Here is a 25,864-nt window from a genome sequence, read left to right on the forward strand (position 1 = left end):
TTTTGATTTCTCCATTTTAATATTTAAAATATTCAGAGGTACCTATGCAACCAGGAACTCTTATTTCAAAGAAGCAAGTAGTTACTTGGAAGCCTGCTGCCTATGGAAAGACAATAGTACTATCTTAAAATTGCAGATAGAACTGATTGTCATAAACCAGTTGTTTCTGGAACTACCTAGTTTAATATATTATAGTCTGATATAGTAGAAAAATTCAGTCAGTTCTTGATTATGATACCATGTGCATAGCTATATCCTTCACTCTTTTTGTCCATTTCCGTATATCTGCTTCTAAACATGAGTTCTCTATCTGTGGGTGACTTTCATTCCTCTTCCCTCTGTCTCTTTCCCAAATTTCCCAATCACTTATTCTTCAGATTGCTAAATCTGAATGCTAAAAATGAAATATTCTGAAGTTCTTCAAAAGTAATTTAAAATCTCATTTTCACTGTTTGCTCTTTAATTCTGTGAGCAATATCCTAGGTTATCTTTCTGCTATTTTAAATGTTAATTGCAAATTCTTTCTTCTGAGGGGAGGAAAAGAAGAGGAATGCATTTCTTATACTGGATATAAAATCTTTCTCATTGTAATTATTGTGCTTAAAAGAGAACTACAATAAAAGTTTTTATGAGACATATCTCTCATTTGTTACTGTTCACAGGATTAACCACTTTTTTACTTCACAGCAGGAATAACCATTTCAAATTGCATTTGACTTGCTGATAGAGTTGATATGAAAGTTCTTACAGATTCTCTGTCCTTTCTATTTACTAACTCCCTCCATGCATGGTTTTTGCCCACTTGCAGCTGTAAATCAAGATGCTATAAGACTGAATGAGACACTTGGAACCCCAGACAAGACCTTGGAGAAGAGTCTTCCGGAACTGCAGAGTGAGGCTGACAGAATGGTCATGGAGATGAGAAGTAAAAAGATGAATATGCAAGAAAGAATAGCTCAAGATGAGTTCAAGTGAGTAGAGAGACCACTGTCTTCATCCTCTCGGTGATAATATCTGATTCTTGTAACTGTCATCCATTCTAACCAAGTTTTCAAGCTAGGGCTTACACAAATGTGAAGGAAAGCAGAGTTCAGCATTTCCCATCTATTAATGTAGCACTCACATTTTTTGAAATTCTTATGTAAATAGAAACGCTTCCTATAAAATTACTTGTTTACTCCACAGATACCAGTGATGTTTATAATAAAATTATAAGCAATTTTTTCCGTTTTTTTAGCTTCTACTTCACATCTGATGAAAGGTTTTAGTACCAAAGATCTTGGAAAAAAAATCTGGGATCTATGTGTTTTCTTTATTTTGTTTGTTTGAATGAAGACTAATTGGTCTAATAAAAATATTATCTGCTTGTAAAGTTTTTCACATAACATGGACATTCCAAGCAGTATGGAATCAGATTTGCACTGTCTATCTCATACTTTAAACATACTTTCAAAAAATCCTACCAGTACAATATTTCTGTTATACTTCTGATAGTTCTATTTTCTTTCACTGAGAAAGAGTATACTGAAAATGTATTCTTCACTGCTGATTTATTGCTTTTACTTCTGATTTGCTGAGCCTTTTTTTTTTTTTTTTTTTTTTTTTTTTTTGTCTGTTTTCTACTCCCACACAGAAATAAGACTTGAAAAAGTGGGACTGAGAAAAATGTAGCCAAACCTTAGAAAGTGCTGTTTGCAATTTTTGGCAGTCTGGGGGAAACCCTCTCAAACATGATGTTATTAGTTTTCAAATGCTGCAGCCAATGTGAAACTGTCATGCCAGATTGAAATCAATCCAACAGTAAGAGCAGGAAATGCAGTGCTGTTGGATTTTTTCGTTCTCTCCTTCTAGCCATTCTTCCTGAAATATGCAAAGCAAATGTTTTCATTCCTGGTGAAGGAATGCATTTTTTAATAAAAATACGTAAAAGTATTTACTGAATTAAATAAAAGTCCAATGGCTGTTTCTTAATGATGCAGTTATTGAGATCCAAGAAATTTTTATAGTGAACTTATAGGGCAGGAAGTAAAGATCAGTGGACAGTGTTGTCTGATACTGCCTTTTGAAGAAAAATGACTTAAGACTGCTTAAGTAATGTAGTAAGATAGTATATTGAATGTTTACTTTCAGGAGAAAAAGTACGAAGAAAAAATAGTCAATTTTAAAACTGTGTGTGTATATGTATGTGTGTGCACACATGTGGAACAATATACTCATATTATTTACAGACGCAACTAGGAATAGTTATTTATGAATATCTAAACGTTTCCTTATCACTTTGAGGTAGTTAATCATCTTTATTCTTTGGTGATTTATCTCTTAGCAGGGACTGTGTTCTGCTTGGCTAATTTTCAGGATTTGGTCTGTTAAATAAGGAAGATAGATGAAGTAAAGGCTTCTTACTTTCAGAGATGTTAAAACTTCTCTTCCATTTCCAGATTTTTTCCTCATTTGTTTTCCTTCAATCTTTCCAAATCACGTCTGTAATCTGATTACCTTTCTGTACTAAAATCACATATTAGTAAATATTTTCTCTGTAGAGATATCATGTTAAAAATACAACAGTTTCTGTCCTAGACCTCTAATTTTCTTATTTCTGAAATAAATATTTCAGTGTTTTCTAACACTTCAATATTATAGTATTATAAATGTTACTGAGTTTGTATTGAATGATGCTATGGGCCAGAATTCTGCTTTTTTAGTTGTTGTGCTTGCATAGCTTTTTTCTTAGAGTCTGTGTTTTTTTCATCCGTTAATTTTCCTGATCATTTTTAAGCTACTGCAAACTCCTGTTATATACAGTTTCCTATTAGTAGTGAATTGGATAAGTCATCCACATACTCTTTAAAAGCTGCCTCCTGCATTTTGACCTTATTTCCTGATATTTTCACTTTTGTTTTTGGAGAGTCATTGGACAACTGATCACCTTATCCAGGGCATTCACGATTTTATAAGCCTCTATGTTAGATAATTTCCTCTATACATAGAAAAATTCTAAAATATTTAGTGTCTCATATAGATACAGCTTAATTTTGAATATTTTATCAGCAGTTTCTAATGTTTCTTTTGTTTCCTCATACTGATTTGATAGATCGAGATCATGATGCATTTCAGGTATTAGGCCAGACCTGTGATTATTTCTTCTAATACTTCAAATACTTAGTATAGTTTGGATCTTTTCTAGGAAGATATCAAGTGAAAGTAGCACAGCTTGAATGTAAAAGAGAGTATTTCAGGAGATGTAATACAGACCAGTCACAATGAAATTCTAGTACATAAAACAAAGAAATACATGGAGCAGTCATTGACTTGTACTACAAGCATCAGTACAGGTTAGGAGATGATCTGTTGGAGAGGAGCACTATGGAGAAGGACTTTGGGGATTCTGGGATCCTTATGGACAACAGGTTGACCGTGGCCCAGCACTGTGCCTCTGTGGCCAGGAAGTCCAATGGTATCTTGGGGTTTATTAAAAAGAGAGTGGCCAGCTTGTTGAGGGAGGTGATCCTCTCCTTCTACTCTGCCCTGGTGAGGTCACATTTATACTACTGTGTCCAGTTCTGGGCTCCCAAGTCCAAAAAACACAAGGGGTCTTTTAGAAGGAGTCCAGCAGAGGACCACAAATATTATAAAGGGCCTGGACAATCTCCTGTATGAGGAAAGATGGAGTAACCTGGGTCTGTTCAGGCTAGGGAAAAGAAGACTGAGAGGGGATCTGATAAATGTTTATAAATATCTAATGAGAGGTGAGAGTCGGATGCATGGGGCCAGGCTCTTCTTGATGATGTGTAGCAATTGAACAAGGAGTAATAGCCTAAAACTTTTTCATAGGAACATCCATATTAACGTGCAGAAGAACTTCTGTATGATGAGGGTGATGGAGCCCTGGAACAGGTTGCTTGGAGAGGTTGTGGGGTCTCCTTCTATGGAGATATTCAAGGCTCATCTGGATGCAGGTATTGTAGGGTACCTGCTTTAGAAGGGGAATTGGACTCAGTGAACTATTGAGATACCTTCCAACTTCTGTGATTCTGTGGTTCTTCGACTTGTATTTCATTAAACAGAGCAGAGAGTAAAATCCATAAGAGGTCAAAGTGGAAGTGTTAGCTTTACAGAAACCGGTGAGTTGTCTTGAGTTTGATTACTGGTTAGATAAGCAGTTTGTGCTGTGCTACAAGACAAGGTTATAAAAAGGATATCTGTCTGTCTCATGTGTTGTATTAATACAAATAAATGAAATGTTTCAGAAAATCTTATTTTACACCAGATATTGATAACATCAATTTACCTCCCTTCACCTCCCCCCCCCAAAAAAATGCTCTGAAGAACAATCATCATTCCACTTCATTAAGCATGTGTTCTCTTGAAAGTTGCTGTGAGATTTAAAGTCCATTTCATTACATGATATTAAGAATATTTTGATTATTAGGTGTAAGAAATATGAATTCAGTATATTTATGTTATGGTGCATTGCAGAAATGCAGAAGACCTTTTGAACAAAGTGAAGAAATTATTTGGAGAACCCAGTGAGAAAAATGAGGATCTCAAAAATGAAGTCCGGGACAAGCTAACAAATTACCACACCAAAGTTGACGATGCTCGAGATCTTCTAAGAGATGCTATGAATAAAATTAGAGAGGCTAATCGTTTATCTGCAGTCAACAAAAATAACATGACCATGGTAGAGGTGAGTGCTGACAAGCTGTATCCTTGACTAAGTAAATGTCTGATCAAAGTCTGAAACTTTGCATAAACACTTTGTAACTAAATCTTGAAGAAAAAAAAAAAAAAAAGAAGTAAAACAAAAATATTATTCTAATATAACTAAATCTGATGTAAATATAAGCAAATGTATTCTTCAGAATCAGGAAACAATTGGCTTGTAAAAGGAGAGTTCCTTGACAGCTTTCCTACCAAAGTAATACTTACTGCTTATATATGTTGAGTGGGGGATGTTGTTGAATTTATTATACTGGGGGAGGTTGAATTCATCCAAGTATGAGTATTCATGCAAGATCAAAATAGAATTCAGTTAAAATCTTTGCTATTGTATATTTACTCCCGGGAACTTTGCATTTTGATCTTCTTCTCCAACCCCTAGAAAGAGTATGCAGATATTACATAGTAATTAATCAAACTCTATCTTCCATAGTTAGTAGTCATTATAAATTATCTCCCTCACTGCAGAGAGGTCTGCTTTTGATTTAATTTAAATTGCACAGACTCAAAGAGCACATTATACTGTACATTAACAAGCATTTAACTGAGATATTAAGTGCAGAGTCAACTTAATGAAGATAAGTTTTTCCACTCTGTTTATATCTTGATGAGCTTTCACCTTACATGAAATGATGAGGTTAGAGTTGCAGGATCTCAGTTCTCAGTCGAGATTTGTGGGCTTGATTGAATTAAGGCAGTACAGTGCTGTATGTAAGTTGGGTGATCTCTGTTCTCTGCCTTTTATTCGCAAAGGTAAAAAGAGAAAGGCTGGATCTGCTGTATATCAGTTTTTAAAATATTATCTGTATCACAGTACAAAAATGCCTAAGACATCCCTTTCAGCAATCTTGTCCAAAAAGCGGTTTTGAGAAGATTTGTTGGTTTGGGTTGTTTTTTTGTTTTGTTGTTGGGTGTTTGGGGTTTTTTTGTTGTTGTTGTTGTTTTTTGTTGTTGGTTGGTTGGTTGGTTGGGTTTTTTTGCTTTTCTTTTACCCCTGCTTTGACCAACAGAGCATTATAGTGCTCTTTAGACTACAATGACGTGGTCACCTATGATACCTAATGGATCTTACACAGGAAATCACCAGTTGCTTAGTCAGAAAACCACCATTATTACACAATATGTAGTATTTCTACTATTTAGAAACTCAAAAATCCAAAGGTTCTTCTAAACCATCACCTTTTATTTTTATATTTATTATTAAGTGTAAGAACAGTGGACATAAAGATGAAAGCAACAGAATACTTTGACAAATTTTGCCTTCATGACCAGTGTAGATAATTGTCAAAATGAGAAACTTGTACATCTAGGTAAAGGTTAGGGTTTCTAATTACTGTCTGATTCATTTTACCCTAGTACTATAGTCAGTAGCGTCTATAATAGAGCAACAAAAAATGTACCACATGGAAGGGAGAGGACGCAAGGCTGGGGACAGGAAGGGAAGGAAAGTCGTCTTACGTTAAATGTGCTCTGTTGCTGTTACTGTCTTTGCTCGGGAAGATTAGAGAATTCCAGAAGTCTGACCTTCATGGAATGATGACAAAATACACTCTGTATTGGTTTCAATCACTGGCATCGCTTTCAGCACTCACATTTTCATCTGTGTGAACACATCCTATAGAAAAAGAAGCAAGCTGTAGAAGATGGCAGGCAAGGTGTTGAGAAGAGTCTGCAGGAAGGGAATGATATCCTTAATGAAGCCTACAACCTTACAAATGAAATCAACGTAGCTGTAGAGGTAGGTGTTTTATCATCTAATTAGTACAATTAGTACAGAAATAAAGTATCTAATTCAAGTAACTCCTTATTTTTCTTTTTTATTTATCAATGTTAATATATTTGCATTTGAAGGAATCATTTTTCTATTGCTTTATGACAGAAGATCAAACCTGGTATATAGAAAAAATAAAGTTTGAGATTTAAATGATTCATTGGATTACACAAAGAAGTAGCCCATCATTTTTCACTATATCTTTTGAAGATATGGTATTGTGATTGTGGTACTGACTTTGTCCCTAGAATTGCAGGCGCAGCAAACCTGTTTGTAGTCTCACGGTGACTCTGTGATCTAGATGTAGATTTATCTGTACCAAGACTGTGTTCATATCAGAAGGAAAATTCAGAAATAATTTGTTGCCTGTGGCAACAATTTTAAATCTAGATAGATCAGAGAGGTGAGTGAATTGCAGTCTCATTTTACACAATGTTTTTGAAAGTTTTACCTTAAAGGTTTTATCAATGGAGTTTGCAGCCTTACCAATACATAGATATGACTAGTTCTGGAAATATTTCCATCTTGGACTGTAAATTGTTATAATGAATGGAAAAAAACTGTGTGGTAAAATGGGAAGGTAAACAATTTGAGACATCTTATTAAGACAGAAATGGCAGATCTCCAAAAGCATAATTCTTACTAAGGTATTTTAATATTCAGGAATACATTTGAGTCAATCAAATGGTCATGTAACATGAAACTTCTGTCATTGACTAGTTATTATTGGGAGGATGGTTATGAATTGATATAGCTACGTATGCATCTATATTTAAGATATAAATCCAAATTATAGGTAATAAATACTTAGACTTTGTAGTTTATTAATTGTAAAATAATAACTTGAGGGGCAAGTAGCTGTGGTATACTGTTTTGTTTCTCTTCTACAGTCTAACCATTCCTTTATTCTTTCCATGTCAGTTCCCCTCAAGTGTTAACACGTGTAAGTTATGATGTAATATCTTCCAAGTAAAATGTATAAAGGGCTACAGAACGCTTGCATTCAAATACTTAAAGGTCTTATTTATATCATTTTATGTCAGTACGTGGAAAGTGTTGCAGATAAGATACAGTCAATGTCTGATCAGCTGAAGGATAAAATAGATGATTTATCTCAAGAAATTCAAGACAAAATGCTTCCAGAAAAGGTATTACAAGCTGAGAACCATGCAGCGCAGCTGAATGAATCATCTGCAATACTGGATGGGTAAGGCAGCCACTCATTGGTGATGGTAAAATCATAAAGCAGGTTTTTTAAGATCACTTAACAGAAACTGAAGGGCATTCTTTTCAGGCTTTGTTATCCTGCCCTCCAGAAACAGGAGGTAAGAAAAACTTTTTCTCTCTATTTGACATTCTCATTTCTATTTAGCCAAGCTCAAAAAGGAAAGGACTGTAAGAATGACATAACTCATCATGAATATAATTTTTTTGAAAGTCTGGAAGAGTAATTTTCATTCATTGGAAGAGAGTGAGGGGAGTGTATTTGTTTTGTTGGTTGTCTGCATTTAAGAAAGAAAACAATAAAAAGAAAGTGTAATTTGCAGCTCTAAAATTTACAAATATATTATGGATATTGTATCCCAGACTTCTTTCCAGTATAGTTCTAGAAAAGCACTGCATGAATAAAAAGCTTTCAGTTTTGTTTTTTAAGATCATAGAACCATCTGAGTTGGAAGGGTTATCTAGTCCAACTCCCCTGCAGTGACTGGGGACAGCTACAGGTAGATCAGGTTGCTCAGAGCACCATCTTGCTTGACCTTGAATGTCTCCAGGGACAGGGGCCATCCATCACCACCCTGGCCAAACTGCTCCAGTACCTCACCACACTTATTGTATAAAAAACCTCTTCCTAGTATCTAATTTATACCTCCTTTCTTTTAATTTGAAACTATTTCCCGTTATCCTATCACAATAGATCCCACTTTTCTTATAGCTCCACTTTAGATATTGAAAGGCTGCTGTTAGTTCTCCACAGAGCCTTCCCTTTTCCAGGCTGCACAGCCACAGCTTTCTCAGCATGTCCTCATAAGGGAAGTGTTCCATCCCTTGGATCATTTTTATGGCCTTCCTCTGGATATGCTCTAGCAGGTCAACATCTGTCCTGTACTAATGACTCCACATCTGGACACAGTACTCCAGGTGAGGCCTCACCTATGTGGATCAGAGGGGCAGGATCACCTCCCTCAACCTGCTGGCCACACTTCTTTTGATGCAGCCCAGGATAAGGTTGGCTTTCTGGACTATGAGGGGACATTGCTGGCTCATGTCCAATTTACCTTCAACTAGTACCTCCAATCCTTTTCAGTAGGGCTGTGCTCTATCCTTATATCCCACAATCCTCCAGGTCAATAACATGGTCTTTTTTTTTTTTTTTTTAATTGTTGTTTACATCTTTTAAAGTCTTCAATATCACAAAGAGTTGTGAACGGTCACATTTTTTCTTGTCAGGTTCTGCACTTTTGAGGAAGAGGCAGAATTATCTTTGATAAAGATTCAAAGTTTTGTAAAATTTTTGGCTTCATATACCATGCAGTCACATCACTCTAAGTAGTCTAATTTATGTTTTAAGAAGTACATCAAATAATGATAGCTGAGGAAAAAGGATTTAAGGGGAACCATTTCTAGAAGAAAATGGCTTTTATAAATGGTATATGAATTGTCTGATAATGACAAATGTCAGTGCTATATGTCTGGACCTAAAGTAGATGACTAGTGCCATATCCCACTACCATGGCTGTAAATATCCAAATACATGGAAAGCTGGCAGGGAGGAACTAAGTAAAGAAGTAGTGAAAACATAAAGAAAAGTGGTTTTGCCTTCTTAATAAGATGTTGACAAGATAAGTTTTGAGATAAAGGTTTTTGACTGCTTAAGTAGACCTTTTGTGTTTGCATACATGTGCTTCTTTCTTAATATAAGCCTTAGGGAGCTTAGGGTAATGTTTAAAGCACTTTAATACCCTTTGGGGGGGAGTTAGTGCAGCCCTTTATTCTTTACTATGGTGTAGCAGTACTATGTATACTTCCATACGATCCAGACATCACCATCAGTTTCTTAGTGTACATAGTAAAAATGGAGAATCAAAGACATTTAAAATTAGCTTTAAAAGCAAATTATTGAAACTTTAGATTTCTAGTGTGGTCAGATTCATAGTCTCAAAAGAGAAAGAAATACCAACGTCTTTTGTCATCTTACATCAGGATAAAGTTGTTTAGTTCATGAACTGTGAAGCCATACTTTACAGGAATCTTCAGTGTCTATCTATCTAAGGAATTCAAAAAATGCATCTATCCTCACAACTGGCATTTGGGCATCTTTCAGATAATACTAAATTTGCTGAAAAATGACAAGAGAATATAAGAGAAATTGAGAAAGTGATCTTTCTCTCAAATCACCCCCTAAGGCTTCAAATAGCTTATTGATTGATGGTGAAGATGTTCTGGTGGGAGTTAGAACATGGAACAGATCATGAATTTAGCCTGGAAAAAATATCGTTATTTTTCCTGTATACAGAGAAGTATTAGTATAGGCTTCTCCCTTCTGCCTAATAGCCCACTGATGAAAAAATGCCATTGGTTTGTGGAAAATTCATTTTAGTTCCTTCCTAACCTGAAGGCTTATGAAACGCATTTCTAAGCAGTACTTTAGCTACTACCTAGATAGCTATTGTAGGTTGCCCTTTTATCTCAGTCAGTATCACAAAAAAAACTTACTGCAACCTATTAAGTTTCATCTTTAGTTGAAGAGGGAGAAGGTTCTTCTAGGAATGACGCTGATGCAGCTCAATCATGTGGCAGTCTGAAGGGAATCTATTTCCCCCCTGTTCACTATATGCAAAGTCCAGGGAAAATACCTCCATCCCCTTTGTTTTTCCTGTTGCATTTTGTAGAAATAATTAAATACTCACTGAGGCAAGGATTGGAGCCCAACTACTTCAGTTCTCCAGAGTATACAAATTATCAGGTTAGAGAATGAATTTCCCTCTCTTCTGCACTTTCTTTCTCAGTGACTAAGTATTTTCTATGTGCTGGAACACATCCAGGTTAAGTAATCCCTGTCTCCATTACATTATCGTGCACCTCAATACCCAAAGCATTTCCTTGAGAGACAAAATTCTTGTCTATCTCAAGTAGGAATTTGGACCTACATAGTGTTTCTTCAGGGAACATATCATAGGTAGCAGGCTGTAGTGTATTCTGAGAGAGACATCTTCAAATATATTGTGCATGCAGTACTTTTTGTAGATAACGTTTGAATTTGCCACACGGAAAGAAAGAAAAGTGATTTCTCTATCTTAGTGTCTAGAAGTGAGTTAGCTGAGCTCATGAGCATTCCATTCAATATGGATCATTATTTGTTATATTCTTTATATTGATAAGCAGAATTAACTTTTAAGATTTGGTTTAGTGCAATCTCTCTGTTTGTAAGCTAGACCAAGAAATAAGTGGTTCATACAGTCTGCTTTATAACATGCTCATAGTGATCTCCCAGCGCAGATTTCAGTGAGTTGCTTGGTTCAACACACAACCTATAAGCCAATGTTACGCATATAAGTATGTATTATTTGTATTATAATTATAAGCACTGCACTGTTTGATCTATTATTTTTTATCTCATAGCACCTCCTTGTTAGTAAACATTTAATGTCTTTCTGCACAGATAAAATTTGAATTCATTGAAACACATGATGTCATAACTGCTGAGATTTCCAGTGTAGCATTTCTCTCTAACACAATGTCTTAGAATATCTTTAACAATAAAGGCTGTTGGGCTTAAAAAAGTAGGATACTATATTCTGTTGAGCTCTGATAGTAGATTTAATTGTATGTTTAATTTTTCTATCCCAACAGAATCCTTGCTGAAGCCAAAAATCTTTCTTTCAATGCCACACTTGCTTTCAATGCTTATACCAATATCAAGGATTACATAGATGAAGCTGAAAAAGTTGCCAAGGAAGCCAAGGCTCTTGCAAATGAAGCTATGCAAGCGGTAAGAAAAATAAGTCATTTGGGAAAGAGATTTTTGGTGGAACTGTCCTGAACATTTTCTCAGTTATGTATTTTATTATCTTTGAGAGACCTCTGCCACTGCAGATTCTTGTATTGACAACAGAACAAAATGCCAGAGCTACATATACCTTAACTACATCTCAATTTGTCCATAAATTCTGTACTTTATTCTTTTTTTCCTTCTTGTTATTCTTCATCAGCCTTTTACCTTTCAGTCTCTGCCTAAGGATCAAGCCAACTATGAGATGGCTTTGAATGAACAGTGTTAGGTCATGTGATACTTGATAAGGCCAGTTTATATTTGTCAACAGTTTATGGGCCAATTTGGCCTGGTGCCTTGACTAATGGGGCAGCAGACCCATGGACCCATGCCCAGGGGAAAGGGAAAAAGGGGAATGGATAAGGAGATTGGAGATGGGCCTAGAAGTAAAACAGTGGCAATGTTGTGAGGAGGAGAGTTGGCAGACTTTGTATTTGATACAGAAACTTGCAGGTGAACAGAAACAAATTGCAGTAACAGCATTTGCACATGCATAAAAGTATCTTGCAGAGAGCTGCTTCAGTCAAATGGACTGCAAGAATATTAAAAGCACTAACATGCTGGAAAGCTTCATGTTTAGGAGAGGGATAAAGGAAACTAGTTGTTGCAAATACACAAATATTTTTAGATAGTTTTGGTTGTCAAATTCTATTTCAAATAACATTAATTACTATATTTCTCTCTTGAAAAAGTGTCACCTCACACATTAGCATGTACAAGTTCTCTGAAAACAGTTATTTGTTTTGCTGGAACTGCTAATTATGCTGCAGAAGTAAATAAGAACCTCTGGATTTTTTCTTTTTTTTTTTCTTTAATGCATTAGACATTAATGCAGATAGCTATCATTTGTTCCTTTCGTGACTCACAGTGAGTAAGGCAAGAAGCTGTTTTATTGATTGGGGAAAAAGGCATGTACAGCAGTCAAGAAACAAAGCAAGCAATTACAGTGTGACTTCAAAAGTGTTTTGATGGTGAACTGGCTGATTATACCATGGAGAGGAAGTGGATAGTTTGAAAGGGATGGTGGTAAAGAGATGGGCGGTATGATGCAAGTGAGTAGCAATAAAAGGCATTCAGATATTCAGGAAGTTCAGGAGGGATTCTAAGCATCTCCTCTCTATGAAGAAGCCTGTTCTTATTATGTGCAGTATGTGTGCAACACGAGTTGATTAAGAGGAAAATGGAGAGAGCTACAGCCCTTTAAATGTAAACGCAGTGGTAATCAGTGGCTTACCATGATGCTCTTTGGGCCCTGATGTAGGAGGCAGAGATAATCACCCCTCATTGTGAAAATGGAGCCATGTTCTCTTTATTATGAAATCTATTGTGGATGCCTATCTTCTGTAAAGGGCTCTGAACTCCAGAAGCTAGCAGATACATCACCAAGATCAACCTTACATAGTAAATTACAGTGTTGGGTAGGTGTGGGGAAGATTTCCCAATAGCAGCAAACTGATGCATAAACTAGCAGTGGTAAATACTGAGCTGAGTTTTAGAGTGTACCCTGCAAGTCAATGGAATGATTAATCTATGCAAACTTCAGTGATATCTCTGAATTTGGAGTTATTTTTGTTTTTAATAGGGACGATTAGTTTGATTTTAAATTAATGTTGCTAATGTTGCTGAAAGCACAAACAAAACAATGCTTCAAATCCATCATGATTACAGGAAGCCTGATAAATGACTGGGGAAAAAAATGTTTTAAAAATATGACAGAAAAATTCTTTCTAAGCTTTTCATGATGGATTTGCTCTTCTCTTTAAAAGAAAAAGAAATTTATCACAGGTGAGAAATCCCAAGCATTTGGGGCTGCTTCAACATCGTGTGACATAGTCAAGACAGTAACTGACTGAGGGGTAGAGTCATGTTAACTTATCCTGCTTGTGTATTATGGATCAGAATCATAATTTTAAAATACATCTTGAAAAATTATTTTTATTTCATAAGCTTTTTAGAATAGTGACTGGTACCACAGGTGACATGTTAGGTTATAATGTTCTACTTCCTTCTTTCTTTTGACTCCCTTTGAAGTGGGACCCTAGCAGTTATGTTGGGTCCCTAGACTTCCTTGCATGCTCACAGCATAAAGCTGCCTAGCAGTTCTCCTCAAGACATGAGGATGTCCTGAGAATCAATCCATTCATAATGTTTTGGTACTTTAAAATTCTCAGCTGTACCCAGGACTGGTGAAAATTAATTGACCTTAACTCTCACAGAAGTGAAAACTTCTCAGAATGTAAATGTATGTGAAAAAGAAATTATTTTAAAAGCAAGGCGGAACTGTATTTAACAGATAGAAATTAGGGCTTTGGTCTATAAAACAGCTTATAAGTGTGTAGATGAATTCATATACATGAAACTCTTGGAGCAGTTTTGAGGATTACGTAGATACTTGAAGCTACGCCTACACTTCTGTCAGTGACCAATACAGTACCTACTTCATGCTTACATCCTCTTATGAAATCTCAGGAAAGAAAGAAAATACCTTTGTACCAAGGCTTTATCAGTTTTCTGTCTGTATTCAGACAATGCCCAGCATCTGCTGATGGGGGAATCTTCACGGAATGCTGTGACCATGGCTAAACAAACTTGCAGCCTGTAATCTTCTCCCTGATGACACGCAAGTCAATGATTCACACTGTCATCCCTGGGAGATTTGGAGGAATCTGCTCTATCCCAAAAGAGTGCTGTATGTTGAAATCTTTCTTCTGCTCCTGCAGAAGGTAAACGATTTGACAAGAACAGAGTTAAAGATTCACTGAAATGCCAGAAAGTCCAAGAGGATGTTTCTTCCTAAATTCCTTCCTTCTTTGCTAATTATCAAATCATGGAGCTTTTTTGTAATTTGATAGATGGTTTTTCTTTTGCTGTACACCTTGTTAAAATTATTGGAAAGGACAAAACAGTCCATGAGAGATGATATATGGTTTCTGTGGCAGCGTTTTGTATTAACTTAATATAATGGCACTTATGCCTCTAAATCAAGATTAAGATTGCATACCTCTAAATCAAGATTAAGATTGCATTGTTTGGATACATAATGAGATCTCACTCCAATCACAAGATGCTACAAACAGTCAAGATGCACAGTTTGTATGGAGAGGATGGGGGTTGTAGAAGGAGGAAGATAGTGAGGAAGTTGCTCATATTATGTACATTCTGGTACAGAGTTAGATTAGATACAGTTCAGATTCCTGGGACACGGTGATTTTCCAGTTTGTCTTGAATCACAATCATTTATTACTTTTTTTGTTGTTGTTGTCAAGTCAAGTATACGCATTTAGAAAACAAGATCATTTATCTGTTAGTCTTATTAAATCATAAAGAGATTCAACCTGACCCTGACTTACTGCAAGCTGGGCATAAGTTTACCTCATACAGCCAGAAAATGTTTACTTTTTTCATTATTATCTTCATCATGATTTTACATCTCTTGACTCAAAAAAATTTTAAAAAAAAAAGGTAGGAAAAAATATGTTTTGCATCAAATTTCTTGAATAATCATTCCCTTCATTATATAAATAGAATTATTTGAAAATAGTTATAAAAGAAAGGTTTTAATCAGTGTGAGTACATTTGCCTCTGAAGGGACTTTTTAGTACTAACTTTCTGCTGAAATCTCTTTCTAACTGATTGCCAGCCTGGACTCAGTTATTGTCTCTGATTTGATGAACTTGATTTTGCATTGCAAATTTGGCCTTCCACCTTCTTTCTATTGAATTGAAACTTCTTAAACAGCCAGTCAACCATGCCTGGAGTTTTAATAATAACAGCAACAATTGTTTTGAAATCCATTCTGACGTGGGCCCAAGTTCTGATTCTAACAGGAAAATAGCAGTAGTATTATCTGCTTTGACAGGTGCATCTGCCACAAAATCTGGCCAGGCATTCTTTCTTCAAGAGCAATCTTTTACTTAACTGGTTGTCTTTTGAGAATTTTGCTCTATTAAATAGTGATATTTTGCTCTTCATGTCTATCGTGGTTTCCATGGAAATAAATAGGAAGCATTACTTTTGGAGTGACCTAGGTATTATCAGTGCTACTTATATTAGGTATTAAAGATAAAATTTATAAACAACTAGTTTTGTCAATCTTTCAAATATAAAGCCTTTGTTGATATGGGGAAGAGTTGGCATACACAGCCTAATAGTTCAAGTGAGCTCGACAATCATAAGGTCCAGGTTTAATAAAATCACTCATCACATGATGAAACTTGAGCATAAGTTTACATCCCTCATGACTACAAGCAATCTTTGGTAGCGGCATCCCAGTAACATAAGCTACTTGTGCCCTGAAATATCACTTTAAAAAAAAAATCTGAATTTTGAGATTATCCAAAGCAGTCTTTCAGATTTTTTTAAAGAAACAGGCAGTGATTCCAATATATGTTACTTAATATATCATGAAAAACAACAATTCAGCAGTTAGAAAAATATCATCTCTTGCTCATTATCTAAATAATGAATAGTATTAATAACTGTGTCATTTAATTGACACACAGTTCATTTTTGAGTATATATATCTACCCTTGAAAATGAAGAATAGCTGCTGCTTAATTGCGTACTTGTAACAAGGCTGACCCGTGACTAACATAGAATGTTATCTGCCTGTCAAGAGTATTCTCAAAAAAATGTATTCAGTGTAATATGTGACTTGAGTTCATTCTTACAAACTGAGCAGTAACTGGTTCAGCACCTAAAGCATTTCCTACCAACTGAAAATACTAATCTAATTTAGAAAAATAACACTACCAAATCTCTGCACTGAAGAGAGATTTCAAAGGAAAGATTTTTATTTTTTAATGACATGATAGATAGTAGGATGGTTATTCAGTAATAAAACTTTTTCAGATTAACTGCAGCTTGCCCGTCTTTTTAAATATTATTTGCTTCATTGCATCTTCACTTTACTGACCTAGCAATTACAATTCTTGACTTTATCTTTAAAGACATCTGTTTTCTGTATTAGAATTTAGATCATCAGGTCCAGTCTGCTTCTGAAAGTATTGTAGCTGCTCCTAGAGAGAAACATTGTAGCTGGAGGAAGAAAGCCATGTTGAAAGATTTTTGCTTGTTTATTTTAGAAAATGTTCTGCTTCTATAGTCAAATCTGTTTCTGTAATGATATAAACATTTTCTCTTCTTATTAAAGTCATAGCTGGTATTCCAAAGGAGAACTGGCTTCCTGTAAAAACAAAGGAAATAAATTAGAGAAAAACCATTTTTCAGTCCTGTGGAAACCAATGTAACACCAGTGAGATATGGTTAAGAGCACATTTATGTTCATTTAAAATTTAGATGATTGTTCTCTTAGATCATTTTCATATATCTTTAATGACTTCAGGCTTTCCTGTATGTATGACACTGTTTGTTTCTCTGCAGACATCTGGTCCTCAAGGATCACTGAAGGATGACGCCAAGAGCTCTCTTCAGAAAAGCTTCAGGGTCTTTAATGATGCCATGGTGCTAGAAAATGATGTTAAAGGTATGTTCAATATGTGGGATCCAGGTTCATTAAATGCAAGAAAAATACTGTGAGGCTGCTTTGTTACTGTTATAAATAAGCCAAGTCAGTAGAAAAAAAGTATATTTCATTTTCTGTTTTAAAAATTGAACAAAGTATCAACTGAAAAGATTCTATTCCACTTCCATAATGCCTGAAGCAAGCATCCCAGGCAGTTAGGGAGATGTTTCCATTTCTGGGATAAGAAGGCTGAGATGGAGTCTTAGTCATCTCCTGAAGACTACAGTAAGGGTGAGAGTAAGTGGAAATGAGAGAGGAAGGGAAAAAAACAGGTACTGATTTAGTAAATGCTCTATCAGAAAAATAAAAAAACACAAAATAAATAAGCACAAAACCCAACCCAACACTACATATTTGCTCTTGTTAATACAAAAGAAGGATTTGCAATGCCAATTGGAGAGAATTCATCTCTTTAGGATGCTTGTGAGATTGTGCCAGAAGAATGAAGTATAGGGAGGCAATATGAAGTCGGATATGCTAGTGGGAGGTGCAAAGACCAATTAGATGAGTCTTTCATACAGCTATTTTTGAAGGTTATACATCCAAATATGGACTAATTTTCCTATTAGTTTAGATAGAATATGTTCAAGTTGATAACTGAGAACTTTATTCCAAATCAGTATTCTGTAATCTCCTCCCTTTTTTACTGTTATTTGAGTATATATTTTGAAAAGATTGTTTCCAGTCAATTTAATGTTACAAAAGTCTTTTCATGCTGTGTACACTATGCTTTATTCTGATTCAGTTGGCTGGCGCTATTGTGCTATTTCAGGGTTAATATGGAATGAATTACAGACAAAGTTATAGTACTTACTCATTTAGGTAAGAAAACAGATCTAGGGCATGAAAGAAATTTTAAAAAGGATGGGAGGAAAACAAATACAATATGAAACTTCTTGCTTATCACACAATTTGAAAATTAAGCTAAAATTAAGTTTGTTTACATCATGCATCAGAACTAGAAAAAAAAAACCACAAATAGTAAACATTGGAGGTTGAGATTTAGCTGTCTGTCACAGAGATGATACCTGAAGCTTGTGTGTGATACTACATAGGTAAAAATAATTTTTATTAGTAACAAGACAGATTTTTATAATGGAGCCTAATTTTTGAGGTTTCAGCATGTACAATTTTCACTGGCCTTCTGGAATATGCATTACAAAAACCACACAATGTAAAGAATTAAATCCATATAACACAAAGTCATCATTTGGCTATTATTTCATTTATTTCTGGCAGCTCTGGGATGTCAGCTAGTTAACAAGTAAACATAATGTTTAGTAAGGTCATAAGATTATGACTTTATTATTAATTATTAATCATGTCAATTACGCTTCTATATCATATACAGTTTGAAAGTTAAAAACGTTATTTTCTTTTAGTAGCTCTAAGGATAAAATAACTGTCTACACTTACAAGTAAATCTCATATCTATACTTAAATTACTCTTTATTGTGACATTGCTGCCAGATTCAGTACTAATTTAAGGCCAACGTGTTTCAGTAAGTATTTCTCAGAAAATCATAAAACTATTATGGGAGGCCAACAGACTATCTACGTAACATGGCTGAAGTGGGAAGTATAGGGATATTGCTAATGCCCCTTGCTGGAAAGTAAGCTGCTTCAACTTGCCATAGCTGGTGTATTGGACACACTAAAAAGGTATTACTGCCTCTCTGCACCACAGAGTGTAGTCTGTAGCTTTGTGTGCTCCACAGATGGTTACATCAAAGTAATTGTGCTCTTTCAATTCTGTTCTCAAGGACAAAATCAAAATGTCTGTGCTTGGATATACATCAGTGCTGTGTGCTCACAGGTCTGTCCAATTTAACCCTTAAGAAAAGATGTGACCTCAATAAGATAGTGCTTTGGAGATTTTGGAAAAAAATGAAGTTATTCTCCCATTTTACTCCAGTGAGAATTTCAATTGATATCTGTTTCAGATTTCTGAAGTGATCTAAGCATTCTAAAGATTCATAAAGCAATCCCAATGTAACTAGGGGGCAGTGCTTATCATGCAAGCATTTGATCTTCTTTTGGGCTCTTGCTCCATGCTGAAGATATTTTAATGAGATGCAGTTTTCCTGATGTTTTCTTTATACGCTTTAGATTTAATATGCTCCATATGCACAAACTTTCTGAACTTTCAGTGTATGCCTTTTTGCAACCAATAAAATGTGACAACACTCCACATCTTGATCCACATAGACATACATAAGGATAAAATGAAAAAACTGCTTATTTTTCCCACCCTATTTTTTCTCCAAAGTGATGAAGTTAGTAGTATTATGAACATAATCTCACTGTATGTCTTGATGTGTTCAGGATAAAAGTGAGATTTGAGTGTAAAACTAACAGGAAGTGATTTATTTTCCTGTACTTCTTACAAAGCCACCCTGTTCAAGGTCTCTACTGAAAGTGAAGAATGGGTGATGGGCACTCTGTAATGATCTGGCAGACAGAAATGATCATTAGTTTAAAATTTCTTTGCCTGAGCTACAGGTAGTACATTAGTTAAAGTAATGAAAATCTCAACTAATGTACACTCCAGAAATCCAGTCTGGGCTATGACAGAGGTGGGAGTGTTTTCTTCCTACGTTATGACATTCCCCTGATTTGTGGTCAATTACACTAGGTATAAAACAGCTGTTAATCACGAGAATGCTTTATATTACTACCAAAAACTGCTGAAACGGTCCTTACAAAGCAAAGCTTCTGACAGAAGCTATTAAAATAGAGATTTAATCATTCCATTCTCTGTGGGTATATAAGTTGGAAGGAATAACCCTGGTGGAAGAAGGAAAATTTGTATCTACTGCACTAGCTAAGAAGGAGTTTTGAAAATTTGGCTACAAATGAGTGAATGCTACTGCCTGTCAGCTTCATTCTCTCTGTGCCTTGAGGGATTCTTAGTTTGCCAGGAGCAGTTTTTCTTCTTTATAGTTTTGAATTTACTGTTTTAAAAATATACTTGCCCAATGCAGTTTGGAGGCGATATATAGGCTTTGTCAAAACTGATCAATGAAAAGTAAAAATAAGATGTAAAAACACCTCTTCAGCTGGAGACAGTGTCAGGTGGCTACTGGAATTCAACTCATGTCATTTCTTTTGCTTAAGAACTGACAGGTTGAGGAGTGTTGTTTTGTCTGACAACAAGTGAATATTTTTAGCCAAAACATTTTCGAGCTGATAGGCACAGCTATATAGCTTGGTTGTGTATTTTCCTCTCCTTTGGATTTTTGCTGGCCTGGCATATTGCATTCAGGAAATTATTGCCTAATATTTGTACGAAATGTTCAATGTTATATTTGTACATGAAATGATACTGAAAAGACTCTCTTTAAAATGTTAACCATCATTAGCCATATTTCTCTAATTAAATCTTTTTTCCTTGTTAATTTGTAAATCTTGCTTCTTTTCAGGTTAAAAATTTAGCTTGTCACTCCTCATCCTCCTGATAGGATGAGACTGAGGGGAGCAAGACTGCTGCTTGCAAGAAGCAAAACAAACATAATAGAAAGGGATGCATGTAACTGCCAGTTAATTTGTGCAATATCCAATCAGTAAAAACAGCTGTGTGTGTAGCTTCTCAAGAGATTTCAACCTTTATTTTGTTTTGGGGAGCATACATTGGGCAACATGGCCTTATGATACCTTCTAAGACAGTCTCAACTATGTTGTCCTGCTCTCGGAAGATTCCTGTTTCCACTCACACTGCAGGGGTGATATGCCATCAGTAATTAACCCATGCCACATACCTATGTGTTCTGTGGAGATTTGCAAGAACTCGTCTCTTGTAAAAATAGATCACTGCGTACAAACGATGACTAAGTTCCTTAATGAAACATATGAGCGTAAGGAATTTTTTTATTTGATTCACTGTATTTTATTCACTCACAAGAAAAATTATTCTATAATGCAATGTTTAATCATGGAAATATTACCAGAAATTTAAAGTACTTGTTTACATTAACCAAGCCAGAAAATGTAAAGATTCATACTTGCAAAGTCAGTCAGGATCTTCCATACTCTTTGGGGTTTAGTTTTATTAATTCATGGATGGTTTTGTAGATTTGAACCAAAAAATCCCTATATGTTGATTGGCATCTTGTGCCATCTTTGTGCAGATCTAATCAAGTGGAAACAGAAATGACATATTTTTCTCAAGATATTTCTCAACCAACATTTAATGTCAGTTGACAGTGCCTGGCATCTTTCAGTACAGACCCGCTAACCTCTTCCAAGTCAGATAAGTTATTCATTTTGCAAAAATTTAAATTGTAGCTGCCCATATTTTGCCTCACCTGTATGATTAATTTGAGGATCTCAGGACTTCAAATTACAGATGTTTGGTTTGGCATCCTTTGTTAATGCCAATAATTAAAGGATGGGGAAAACCTAATGTGAATTTAGTTTAGTTTGTGATTCATTGTTAAAATAAGCTCAAAATTAGCAAAGAAGCCATCTGAGTTACATTAGGGAAATTTACTTAAAAATATAGTTTCATGTTATGATCACTGTGCAAAGTAAACAATTTCCATGAAAGGCTCCCTCAAGGCACTTATTTATGGCTTCATTATTTTAATATTTAACAAAAACACAGAACATTTGAGGAATTAAAAGAAAAAAATATTAAGCGTTACATTTCAGTATTCAAATTCAGTTTAGGGAAACTTCACTTAATAAAATCCATAAAAATTGCTGTCACGGTTTCAAAGCTGAAAACAGAAGTGGGGAAGCACGATTATGCAACTCTCTCTATAACTGAGAGATAATCTGAGAGATATCTGGCAGAGTAAAGAGGAGAAAAAGAGCTTATTTATATTAATTTAATGTAACAAAGTTAGTATACCACCACTTGAAATTAATCAAACATGTCAGGAATGTTAACACACTTCATAAACACTAGCATTACAAAAAAGCCACCAGAGACATGAAAGAAATATCAGGCACCGTGATTTCAAAATTGAATGGAGGAAGTTAAAACAGTGTTGTCAGTGTTATTAGTTAATGACAAATGAACTCAGATAAAGTCTCAGATTGCTTAAGAGCAGAATCCTATGTGTTCATCCTAGTTTAACATCAAATTAGGAGTAGTTTCATTCATCTGCAGAGTCAAAAACTACCACTTAGAAATATTTTTGAGAAGGATAATCTTAAAATTTATGGAAGATTCTTCCCAACTTTATTGTACTGTTAACTATGTCTTTCACACATGACACCAATATCCTATTCCTCTGTTGGGGCATTGCCTCCAGGCACACCTGAACTGTTGCTCTGATTTAAATAAGGCAGAAAGATCCCTACCAGAATGACATTTCAAAGGATCTAGCAACAAAAATAGGATTCTCATTTGCATTCCATTCCCCATTTCTGTCTTGGAAATAGCCTTGGAAGATTTAGTTAATGATTTCTTGAAGGTAACATGCATGTTGTTTGATTTTTCTAATTTCATGTTGCTCTTTGCACATCTAGTTTTAAGAAAACTTTCTCTTTTAGAGTCTATGGATTCCACAATCCCATTTGTAACCCATTAATTCTGTTTATTCTCTCACAAAGGGTTACAGTTCTGATACTGTTGGAGGTCTAATATGTCTAATTATTGTTCCTTATTTAAAAGTGGTACTTTCTGTTTTTCACAAGTATGTGACCTATACACTGAGAAATTTCTTCTCCAGTATATTTTCCTATTCCAGGACCTACTTCAATATGTATCCAGAAACCACGTGTTTATTTTCAATAACCTGTCATATCTCTGAAGGTCAATGTCATACTTTCTATCTTAAACTACTTTTACACGAATTATTCTCCTCCTTCTGCTATCAAGCACCATGATGTTGAATTAGTTTCCCAACAAGGCATGCCTTTAAGGTAATAAATAACCAACTGTCAGTTCTGAAGAGCTCCATACTGATATGAAGAAATATTGAAAAATGGTCCTGAACATAGTTGTTCAAGCATTAAACATTTTCTGTGCCAAACTTATCATCAAAATTTTGAAATAATGTATGTTTAAATAGCTGTAAAGCTTAGCTAGAATCTCATTTTTGAGAGTTTGTAAAATTATTGCTAATGCTGAATATTGCTCCAAAAATCCCTCCATAATTTTTATTCAAAGCAATTGATGAAGAGCAGAAATGATCCATAAAAGATAACATCAGTTTGTAACAGTCTGTAATGTACAACTGTTTTGATTAATTAGGATGACTTTTTCCTATATACATATGTACATCTTTCAGAATGTGTTGTTAGTGTAGTCTCCTCATATTAATGATAGGGTGATATGGTGTGTTTTCCTCAATTATTAATCAACATGGGTTATTTTTTAGAAGTTTCATGAGAGCTATGCCTTGGTCATTCCAAATGGTGCAGTAAGCTGACTCTTTCTTTCTGATCAGTCTTGCCTCTTTCCACACAGTGGTCAAATCATTTGTCCCGGGCAACATCTTTAATATGAAAATGCGTGTAGTGTTTGGATATAGGAATCAAGGCTGGGGGATGACCTGCTGGAGAGGAGCTCTGCAGAGAGGGACCTGGGCATCCTGGCGGACAACAGGTTGGCCATGAGCCAGCAGGGTGCCTCGTGGCCAAAAAAGGCCAACGACATTCTGGGGTGCATTAAAAAGAGCATGGCCAGTAGGTTGAGGGAGGTGATCCTCCCCCTCTACTCTACTCTGGTAAGACCTCATCTGGAGTACTGCGTCCAGTTCTGGGCTCCCCAGTACAAAAAAGACAGGGATCTCTTGGAAAGAGTCCAGCGGAGGGCCATGAAGATGGTGAAGGGCCTGGAGCATCTCTCCTATGAGGAAAGGCTGAGTGAACTGGGTCTGTTCAGCCTTGAGAAAAGACGACTAAGAAGGGACCTGATCCAGGTTTATAAATATCTAAAGTGTGGGGAGCAGAGTGGTGAGGCCAGTCTCTTTCCAGTGGTGAGTGGAGACAGGACAAGGGGAAACGGACACAAGCTGCAGCATAGGAAGTTCCGCACGAATGTGCGCAAGAACTTCTTTATGGTGAGGGTGACGGAGCACTGGAACAGGCTGCCCAGGGAGGTGGTGGAGTCTCCTTCTCTGGAGATGTTCAAGACCTGCCTGGATGCCTACCTGTGTGGCCTGCTGTAGGGAACCTGCTTTGGCAGGGAGGTTGGACTCGATGATCTCTGGAGGTCTCTTCCAACCCCTACAATTCTGTGATTCTGTGATTCTGTGATTAAACTTCATACTTGAATCTTCCAGTGGATCATTTTTATGTCTCAGTAAATCATTCCATCTGTGATTGCAATTTTTTTTTCTTTCCTCTGTAAACCTCAGGAAAACCTCTGATAAACAGAACAGTAAGATGAACTGAGGCATTTAGATACAATGGAATCAGGGAACTTAAACTGAAAATGTTATCGTTCATACCTACAACTTAGGTACATTACTTTACATACAAACTTACTTACATTATTTAATATCTTAATGTTAAACAACTTGCAAATTATTGTTATTATAGAAAAGGAAGATAACCTGGACAGCATGCAGAACAGACTGAAAGATGCTGATGAGAAGAATTCTATTCTCCTGAAAACTTTGAATGAAACCTTTGGGAAGCTTTCAGCCATTCCTAATGGTAAGCTGGAAAAGTACTGCAAAGCTTGACTTATCCCTGCCCAATTTCATCATTTTCTATCACCGAAAATCTGTCTGACTTTTATCTGGTCCATGTCATGCGCACTTTGACCATGGGCTGCGGTACAAGGCACAGATAAGCTAGAAAGAATTGGCCTGAAAACAGATACTTTTATAAGTTTGTATTTTGACACAGTAAAAGGAGTTCCACTTCTGTAATTTGTAAAAGATTGGTTTCAGAAAGAATAAGGATTTAAGGAACTATGATACATCCCGAGGCAGTCTTTCCTTTAAACATAGAAAAGCATATTTATGAAACTCATGTAAAATGAAGCATGCTTCTTGTGATAACATAAGAACAGTAAACACCTTATGACTTTTAAGAAAACATCAGAATGGAATCTGCTCTTTTTGTCATACCTTTCTAACACGCTCTTGTTGATATATACTGCAATATCAATTCAACGTCAGCTTGTCGTTGTGTGTCTTTGAACTGGAACAGGCCTTCCTCAGTGAGCCCTAACGTACTAAGCATACTTACAAATAGTTTTACCTACCACTTCTGGGGGAAAAAAAAAAGAAAAATCTGTTATTAAAATCCTTAAGTGTTGGGATGTTACCTACTTTGTGTTGTATTGGTGAGAGACAGAGCTACAATGCATTTTTCTTGTAATAGATGGAATGATTGGGGGTTTTTTTTGTTTTTTTGTTTTTGTTTTTTTTTAGAAAACAAGGAACTTTTATCAGTCATATGATACAGGTTTTATTTCTAAGGGACCCTGCATTATGATAAACTGAATATAAGCTTAAGAAAAGTCTCTGAAGAAAGTCTATATTCTCTCTGATCTGTATAGGTCTGGAAGATCCAGACTACAAGTAAAAACTTGATGTGAGAAATGATTAATCTTGCCCTTCGTTGTCTTCATGATTTCAGATAGCTGAAACATTTTGTTTTAGATGTAGCACTCCTTGAAATCAGACATTCACAAGAATTTGCTTTAATATGTCATCTCTTATGCCACTTTCTGGGTTTTGACCACAGGAATTAACGTGTCTGCTTCTCTTTTTGTGCACAGATAAATGTCTCGGTCAAATAAAATGGACCTTGGAGGCCAGTGGGCCTTAAGAGACAGAATACTGAGTGTGAAACACGTAAAAGATACGTGAAATATGCAGCCATTAGTAAT

The 25,864-nt window shown here is 35.6% G+C and overlaps 1 protein-coding gene across 7 annotated transcripts in view; it reads left to right on the forward strand.

The window, feature by feature from the left end:
* LAMA2 (laminin subunit alpha 2) overlaps positions 1-25,864 on the forward strand; it is a 322,448-nt gene that overhangs the window by 248,132 nt on the left and 48,452 nt on the right. For all 7 annotated transcript variants that reach the window (XM_052671093.1, XM_052671082.1, XM_052671039.1 and 4 more), the window contains 7 exons: positions 809-971; positions 4,477-4,687; positions 6,341-6,457; positions 7,534-7,697; positions 11,345-11,483; positions 16,926-17,028; positions 24,562-24,678. In XM_052671093.1, coding sequence (XP_052527053.1) covers positions 809-971; positions 4,477-4,687; positions 6,341-6,457; positions 7,534-7,697; positions 11,345-11,483; positions 16,926-17,028; positions 24,562-24,678 — 1,014 coding nt within the window. The remainder of the gene's footprint in view (positions 1-808; positions 972-4,476; positions 4,688-6,340; positions 6,458-7,533; positions 7,698-11,344; positions 11,484-16,925; positions 17,029-24,561; positions 24,679-25,864) is intronic.

Source organism: Tympanuchus pallidicinctus, unplaced genomic scaffold, assembly GCF_026119805.1.
Source record: "Tympanuchus pallidicinctus isolate F22 unplaced genomic scaffold, pur_lepc_1.0 scaffold1, whole genome shotgun sequence".
Classification (NCBI taxonomy): Eukaryota; Metazoa; Chordata; class Aves; order Galliformes; family Phasianidae; genus Tympanuchus; species Tympanuchus pallidicinctus.